The sequence below is a fragment of the Pundamilia nyererei genome, unplaced genomic scaffold, assembly GCF_000239375.1.
Source record: "Pundamilia nyererei isolate P.nyererei 1_Seehausen unplaced genomic scaffold, PunNye1.0 scaffold00033, whole genome shotgun sequence".
NCBI classification, from domain to species: domain Eukaryota; kingdom Metazoa; phylum Chordata; class Actinopteri; order Cichliformes; family Cichlidae; genus Pundamilia; species Pundamilia nyererei.
This window is the reverse complement of record NW_005187434.1, coordinates 3283979-3293057: the sequence shown is the minus strand read 5'-3', so window position 1 is coordinate 3293057 and position 9079 is coordinate 3283979. Positions and strand designations below refer to the sequence as shown.

Here is a 9079-nt window from a genome sequence, read left to right as displayed (position 1 = left end):
AAATAATAGCATCTTGCTGGCTGTGTTTCTAATTTACAAAAGGTATTTACCTATGATGCACTCCTGATTTAGACCATCCGGTGGAGATCGCGCTCTCTATCTCTCTCAGCCTTTGTGTGAGGGGCAGTGACGTGCAGCATACATAAACGGAAAAATACACACTCGAGAAAGATATTTACAAATGCGGTCACACTCAATTAGAATCGATGTTGAGAGCTGTCGTCGTCACGATTAAAACAATTCTTTGGCACGTAAAGTGAAAGGTGTGCATCACGATCAGGTAAACACAGTGACCTTGACAGATTGACGAGGTCAGCATCGTTACATGTCCCAGGTCTCAAAAGGGTCAGGAAGTTTTACATTGACCCAGCTGGAAAAAACTCTTTTCGATGTATCCCTTCTCAGGATTCGTTTTCTTGAGTCAGCAAACAGTGTTGCTGGATTTGGTTTGATAGTCGATTTGGAGCCATCTCCTTCACACTTCCCTGAAGACAGATGAGTTCTGAAAATAGAATGACTTTGAAGCCTAACTGAGACAGAATGACTTTGAAGGCTGATAATACTGATACAAACATTTCCATGATGCATTCCTCCACAACCTTTTTGCTCTGTTTGCAAAAGGGATGTCTGATAACAGAGGAATGGCAGGGGTGCAAGGTTGTTTCACTTTCAGGCAGTCATGACTACTTGGCCACAAAACCTACACAAGGTTGCTCATTAGTAATCCTTCCTGTCAGATTCTGTTCCTATTAGTCACTGTGACCTGAGCCAAGATGGGCTCTTAGAGGTCTAGCCTTTGTCTGATCCCCGTCTATGTTAACAGCGTTAAAACATGCACGTCAATGTGTCAAAACGAAGCAAATTCATAAAACAAAGACAGTTTAAGCCAGGATATTGCATAAAAGTGGGCCCGGAGCAATCTGTTTTTATTGTTAAGGTGTGAATTTATGGATCTTTTTGTGAAGGGACAATTTGACAGCCTCTGGCAGATGGATAAGAAACAATGCTTTCTTCATTAGCGGAGATGATTCAAGCGTGAGCACAGTCATCTCTTTTGTTTGCCGGGTGGTGCTATTGGGCTATTATTTCTTTGAAAATCCAAATCAAAGTAGACCATAAATCAGAAGAAAGAGCTCTGTAATGAAGTGATGACTCTTCAATGTTCACATTTTAGTTCTCCTCCTTTTGACGTTTGCATTTCATGACCTAATTCCACATGCGTGAAAAGAGCTTTGCCTTTAGAACTAGTTGCTCTTCATGTTTCCTGTTGGGGAGTTTTTTTGCAAGGGGAAAGGGAGCCACGGCACATAGCAGTAGTACAGCAGCATTAGATATCACTGGACATTGGCAGGTCCAGAGCCTTCGAGCTGGCCTGTCTCTAGGGCTGCCTGAGTGCACTGGGGCGGAAACCCTCCCCTCCCCGAACCTCCACCCCGCCGGCTGTGCAGCCAGCTAGCTCGCCACCGCTCTCGCTGTCTTTCACAGGAAAGTTTGCACGAGCCCTCACTTGAAGATCAGTAGCAATCAACACGGCTGAGTGTGAGGGATGAGAGGGAATTTTACCAGGGGGAATGCCAGATGGCGTGTAATTAGAGCACAAGCACAGACACAGAAGAATTAGCAGGGTTAGATAAATGCCTGTGTTGTGCATTAAATTTATTCTCCTTTCTAATTCTCCTCTAAGGGAACATCATTAGTATGCCCGCGGCCTACCTGAAATCAATAACTAAATGCCATAGCTCAGTGATGTTCCCTGCCAGCTAGGCAGGAGCAAAAGAAACATCCTGCACAGTACCAAGCCACCGTGGTAGATGCCAAAGAACACAACCAGTGCCAGAAAATAAATATCTTATCTTCATCCCAGCACCCGGGAGTAGTCTGATCCACAATGTCACATCCCCACAAGTACAGCATGTAGTTGCACTATTACACCGCTTCAAGTACAGGCTGAACGTGTGTGTGTCTTAGCACTAATGTCACCAAGTAGGATCTCTTGTACATGACGTGTTCTTGGCAAATGAAAGTGATTCGTATTATGAGCAGCTGACACTGCAAACATGTTTACACGTTGGTGCAGTGCTTACTGTATCCACTATATCTATAGTTTATGAGTGTACAGTGCATATGTAAATTAGCTGTTGTATAGTTGATGTGTTTCCCAAAGTTTGGGATGCTGTGCAAAATGTCAGTAAAGGTGCACTTCACTGTTTAAACCCTGCTTTTTATGGAAATTGTGCAAAGACAGCGTATCAAGTTGTTTTATGATTTTTTTTTTTTTTAAATTTTTAAATTAAATTTTTTTTTTAATTTGATGCTAGCAAAATGTTTAACAAAAAAGGGGCAGGCTTAGTAGTCTGACTTATTCTTGCCGTTGTTCTTTTAATGTTACAGTTAAGTGGCTGTCTGGTTGATGCACAATTGATTGCACTTGAAATAAATAGTTAATTATTTAAATATTCAGCTATTAAAACTGAAACACTGTGGAGCTGTAATAATAATCATAAGATGAAATGCACTACTGCGTCATTAGAGCTCTTTTATTTTATCATGTGTAAGAAATTATTTTATAATTGTTGGCCTGTTGCTATTAACTGCTTAAATGTCACTGGATTAGTTTTGCATACAAGTATATTTACAGGTCTATGGAAATACTACTATAGACACTGTAGTCAGGCGTTCTCACATTTTGAAACCTTGAAAATGTTGTAGATGTGCTAAATTACTGGAAGATGTTTTCTAAGATGGTAATTCCTTATGAGTTGCAAAAAGGGGGGGAATCCTTATTTACGCAGCTCTGAGGTACTCAAGTGATTTTAGCATTGCATTAAAAAAAGATTGAGTTCCTCTGAAAGAGCAAAAAATTAAAAAACTGTTCAAAATTAAAGCAGCCGAGTCCGCCCTATCCTTTTATCCATTTCCCATAATGCAACAGAAAATCACCTTCCATTAGACTGCACTTGCATCTTAAATGCTTTCTCCTCTTAAATGCCATACCTCCTGCTTGCAACACAGGCTTTTTGTTAAATTTTAAGGCTCGAGCTAAAGTCGAGAAAACCCAAACTACATCAACAGTCACTCAGTTTTTTTTTCTTTTCTATAAAGTTCCTTTTAAACCACAGAAGATTTGCTTTCACAGCCCGAGAAATGCTCCTGATGGGTGAACTGAGCCTTTGTGTGTAAAATTGATGGGTTGCCCTTCTAAAAGCCTTCTTTTTTCCATGCATAATGGCTCAAAACGCAAAGCAACAAAGTGTCTGGACAACATCATTTTTGCTGATCTTCATCTCAGTGAATTCATTTATCCTCTGGACAGAGAAGGATATAAAACAGCATTTTTGCCACGATTGTCATCACATTTCCAAACTGTGATTTTTGCCATGCAGTGTCTTGTTACTTATTAGAAAACAGATGCCAGTGCATCTTTAAGCGCATGCATCAATATGGGAGTGCTAATTTATTTTTGCTTGTCTGCAATGAGCTAAAATTTGCTGATATTTGACCCTCCTGATCTGACATTATTTGAAAAAAAAGAGCAAACTAGATGTGATATTGACAGAATAAGAATATTTATTTTAGATGTTATTTGATGAATTCATATTCCTCTCACTGTGGGTGTACCTATGATACAGTCTTCAGTGCCTGAAAGCAGTAAACGGAGAATTTGAATGCACCGTACTAACGGTTTTTGTACTAATTGTACTAGTTTTTGTACTTGTAATGTTCTGTGCTTGAACATGAGCACTGTATGTACAGTATGATAGAGCACATTTCATTGTCTTCAGTCTTTTCTTTGATATTCCCCCGTCAAGCATTAAAAATGACAAAAGAATTCAGGTGAAATAGGTCGGCTGTGGATTACGATATGCATTGTGCGTTCGGTTCTTTGAATACCAATTAGGTTATAGCCTGCATAGTTAAGCTAGGCTTTCTTTTTTTTCCCCTGCATGTATCTCCAGATAATTCATATATGAGAATTTTGTGGTTCTGCTCTCTTCTCGCTTTTCTTCTCGCTGAACTTTTTCCCAGCTGCTCCTCAAAGCTCCTTGCCTATTTCTTTGACTGTAAGGAGCTGGCTTCATTATCTCCCGGGCAGATTAAAAGTAAAAGAGTTTAAGAGGAGTGAAGAGTCAGAGTGTGAGTGGAAAAGATCGCCCCTGGCCTTCATTCTTCATCAGAACGCGCTTTCTCTGGCCTTAATTATAGCCCAGTCTTATTACGAACAGCCAGAGCTTAAGCAGAGACGAACACGCAGTGCTCCCTTGTGTGAACTTGTGTCATTTTTGCTGTTGATTAAGAGGAAAAGCTTTTTGCAATGCTTTTTATAACTAGAGTGTTATTATTTCCCTGTCATGTCCTCCTCCTCCTACTATTCATCTAAGATTTATTTTTGTAAAGACTAAATCTCGCTTACTTGCTTCCTAACTTGTTCCTGTGTGGTTAGACTCTGTGGATGCAGACTTCCCTTATGAAGACATAGAAGAACACTGCCTACCTTTGAGTGATTGCGCTTGAAATTGCTTATGAAATGCTTCTATATTTAGGCTAATAGAGATGTTAAGTCACTCTCCAGATATGGTATTTCCAGAGGGCAAGAGGAAGCTCTCAGACTTATCTATCAGCCACGCATATTATCAAAAGAGGAGCAGAGAGTAATTTGATTAGAGTTAACCACCCTGGGCTTGCTATTGGATTAAGGCGATCGTCTTATCTGTGAATGAGACAAATAGCTTTGCACTTTACCTTTTTGATCTAGCGCACTCTTTCAGACTGAATCAGTAATGCCTACGGTAAGAGTGAGGAGGTGACTTCAGTCTACTGCTGCTGTCCGTTCTAGTCTTGATTATGAATTCTCGTTTCGTATGGTTGCATTGCATAAGGCTGTATTACTTTTTAAAATAATCTCACAGTGCGCTCTGTTTTTCTTTTTAGGTACAAAGGTTTCATCAAAGATTGCCCGAGTGGGCAGTTGGATGCTGTGGGTTTTCAGAAGATATACAAGCAGTTTTTCCCTTTTGGAGATCCCACAAAGTTTGCCTCCTTTGTCTTCAATGTTTTTGATGAAAATAAGGTTTGTAAACAAATTCATATGTTTTATTAGCCTTTTAGGGAGTGTAGGGAAATATTAAAATACCCTTGCTAGTTCACAGTAATATGATCATTTGGGGCTGGCATTGCCGTTAGATAAAAGGAGTCTGAGGAGAGGGCTAATCTGGAGGTTTTTGTTCAGATCATGTCCGTTTGTGAGAACAGCATCTCTTTCTTTGTGAACATCTAGGGACTACTGAGCAGAATAAAAGAGAAGCGTTGTAATCTTTTTCATTTCAATTATTATTCCAGTGCCATTATTGTTGTATTTTTCCCCCTCAGAGCTGTAGTCTCTCACATCCGTATACACACAGTTTTTGAATGAGAGCTGTTTGTTTTGGGCATTGTCATAAAAATTATAGGCAAAAATGTAATTAACTATTTCCCCATTGGGACGTGTACATTACCTACAACTGAAGAATCTAGCAGTGCCAGTGCAGATATTCTTTCTGTGATGCACACTGAGTGCTCACATTATGTATTTCTGGCAACATTAGCACAAAAAGAACCTGGATATATTTTACACTTAAAGATATTATATTACACTAGGTACCCCTTCTTTTTGCTCAAAAAGGAGCAACGAGCTGCAGTGGAGTCTTCGTGTCTACAATAACCTATAATTGTAACCCAGAGAATGTGCTGTTCTCTTTATGGGGTGAGGGTTGGAGGATGTACTGGCAAAGCCAACAAGATAGATGCATTTTTCTGAAGAAATCCACCTCACTGTAGCTGTACATGATCATTGTGATTGTGTTTGGGGACACAAACTGAAGAAGAGCAGTTCGCAGGAAGCTGCTGAGCCCCCCGGAGGTGTATTGACTTGAGTTAAGAGGCTTTGTGTCAGGAAGATCACACAATCCCCTTCATCTGATGTTTATCTGTGACCTTCATTAGCATTACGCACCCCGTAGTTAGAGAATGCATTGATCGTAGCAGTTTTTGGGACTTGTGCAATCTGCAACACATGACTTTAGCATTTTCTGTCTAGTCAGCTGTCTGGTAGAGATAGCATTAGCTGACCCTGAGGGGCACAAAAACACCAGGCTTTTTTCCCCTGCTTTAAAGAATACTGTGGCTAAACTTGCAGTGGGCAGCTGACTTAGCAGAATGTAGGAAGACGACAGACTCCGTCAGCTGCTTGAAACAGGAAGTCATAACATGATGGATTGGTTTGAATTAATGGCGTCTGAGAAACTTTGAGTTGTGTTTTTATGATTTAGAATCAAGTCAGTAGACCACTCTTTGATGCACAAAGTGTGGATTTAAAAGTGTAATTCGTCTTTTTTTTGTGGGGTTTTTTGTTTTGTTTTGTTTTTTTAGCTCAGCGAGTCACATTTTAACAACACTTAGAGAAAACTAAATTTCAGAGTGGAACGGTTCCTGCCCCGTTGGACAGAATGATCACTCGCGTCCATTCGTGATGTGAAATGACTGGAAAATGCGAGGCGTCTTTGCTCCCCGTATGTTGTGGTCGTATGTTTGCCTGCTGTAATTTTTAGACTTTGAGCCAGTAGCATTCTTCTTACTAATGACCAGAGGTGACATATTTCTACCTCAGGAGAGAGCCAGGTGCGAGGCAAAAAATAGCATCTGACTTGGAGCAAACGTCTGGCCCCATTTTCAGAAGAATCCAGCAAGGACATCATGAAAAGAACAGGACAGAGTTTGTGAAAGTACAGCCACTGCAAGTGTGAAGTGAGAGCCTCATCTTGTCTCTGGGCCATTTCTCTTCACTCTCTTTCTCTCCCCTCTCTCGGTCGCTCTGCAGGATGGACGCATCGAGTTCTCCGAGTTCATCCAGGCCTTGTCAGTGACTTCCCGGGGGACTCTAGATGAAAAGCTGCGATGTAAGAAGATTGTTGTTAATATTTAAATGACAGGAGTACAGACTTCTAGAGAGAAAAACGGCAAATAAAACCTTGACTTACTTTTTAAACCTGTGACAAAGTGTGACGATATTTATCTTCCTTTTTCACCCACATGAAGCCCACATATTTTAACTTCTTGTCTTTGTACAGGGGCTTTTAAATTATATGATCTCGACAATGATGGCTACATAACCCGAGACGAGATGTTGAACATTGTAGATGCCATATATCAGATGGTGGTAAGTTTTCCCAAACATTAGAGATCTAATCCTGACTCGTTTTAATGCAAACACCTTATGAAGCATTATGTTGCTGATGTCGTAGGGGAACACTGTGGAGTTGCCTGAGGAAGAAAACACACCAGAGAAGCGTGTGGACCGCATTTTTGCAATGATGGATAAGGTCAGTGTTTGAGTACTAGAGATGTAAATAGTGATAGAGCAATATCTGATATTCATTGAGACTGACATTGATATAGTCATGAGTTTAACTTTATTAGGGCTTTCGTCTACCTTTGTTGCCACCCTCGGGGCTTTGATATGGATGCTGTTAAGTTTAGAGCTGTTAGCTGTATTCATCACAGTGTCACTAACACCGCCTGCAGTCTATAAACATCATATATATATATTCTCCTCCACCTCTAGCGCTCAGTGCTGGTGCCCGCTCTGTCAGCTCCAAGAATCTACTCGGCTTTAGTGAAAGATGAGATGCTGCCTGCATGGGCGTGTTTGTCAGCTCACTACTGCCAAGATCAGCCCATAGGAGTAACTGTGCAGCACAGCAGCACTTAGTGATTTGTATTAGCTGAGAGTGGTGACTGTCCAAGTGCACTGAACCAAACATCAGTCCCAATAGCGTAGAATAGGGGCAACATGACATGGCCTGAGATGCTTTTTTGCCCCCTGCTGGAAGGTGTGTGTAAAAGCATCGCAGGGCTTCAGCTCGATATATTTTTCTGTTTTTGTGTCGTGTTGCAGAATGCAGACGGGAAGCTGACTCTGCAGGAGTTTCAGGAAGGATCAAAGGCAGATCCCTCAATTGTTCAGGCATTGTCACTCTATGATGGACTTGTGTAGGAATGTAAGGTGAGTGGGGTATTAATCAGCTGCTACCTGCATACCTACCCGCATGGGTGATTTTTCAGTTCCCGGTCATGCTTCAGCCTCACAGTAATGCTGTGTAATTTCTATTTCTTCAGAACAAAGAATACAGAAAGGAACTTCAGTCTGCGGGTTGAAACCAAAGTGAAGAAGCCACTTTCTGCTCTTGAGTTTGTTCTTATGAATTATTCATCTGGCTCATTTGTTTACTGGCAATCAAATATTCTTGCAGCGCTGAACGAAGAGCGAGACGGGACCTCCTCTCACTGGCTAATGTAATGCACTGGCTGCTGCCAATTGTTGCTGACATCCTGCTCAGCGTTTTGTCAACTGTGAAGTGAGCTTGTGAAGACTTTTTTTTTTTTTGTAGTAACACAGCAGCTCTGTTAGTGATTACCCAGCATGCTCTGAACACAACCAGGTATCATAACTCAACTGCTCCACTCACATCCCTCTTACACCTCAGATGGATCCCACTCAGCTTCCCCCCACTGTCCGTTACACACCAGTGCAGCACCATCACACTAATAATGGGAGGAAGCCACATTTTAACTCGATCACCCAGAAGCAGATTGCAAACTTTTCTACTCCCAAGTATCTGCCCATCTGCGTTTCCAATAGCGGACTGTGAACAAATATATCGTCTGATGTGATAGCGAATCCAAACCTGTCTGCAAAACCCTCCGTCGTTTGTGCGTGCTTCTGCAGCTACGCAGCATCGCATCACACCCTTGAGTAACTGTGGACTTTGGAGTATTGTGTAGTGCGAGGTACTGAATTCCTGTGGAGATGTTCGTGTGCATCTTGTTCACATGCTGTAAAGCGGCAGATGCAAAGTGAACTGCTCACTCAGAGGAACTGTGCTGCTGCTTCATCACCACACAGAGAGACTCTAAACCACAGGAGAATCTGTCGGGGGGGGAAGAAAGTGTTACTTTTGTGATAATGTGAACACTAACTTAAAGACACAAAGCAGTATAGTGTGTATTATATAATGTAAATATAATGGTAATTTATTTTCTGCTT

At 41.3% G+C, this 9079-nt stretch overlaps 1 protein-coding gene across 1 annotated transcript in view; it reads left to right on the top strand.

Annotated features, from left to right (window-relative positions):
* The window catches only part of ncs1b (neuronal calcium sensor 1b), a 15780-nt gene extending 6707 nt beyond the window's left edge, over nt 1–9073 (top strand). Inside the window, exons 7-12 of the mRNA XM_005729626.2 lie at nt 4930–5068; nt 6854–6932; nt 7104–7192; nt 7278–7355; nt 7931–8038; nt 8152–9073. Of these exons, the coding sequence (XP_005729683.1) occupies nt 4930–5068; nt 6854–6932; nt 7104–7192; nt 7278–7355; nt 7931–8029 (484 nt within the window). The 3' untranslated portion in view covers nt 8030–8038; nt 8152–9073. The remainder of the gene's footprint in view (nt 1–4929; nt 5069–6853; nt 6933–7103; nt 7193–7277; nt 7356–7930; nt 8039–8151) is intronic.
* The last annotated feature ends 6 nt before the right edge of the window (nt 9074–9079 follow it).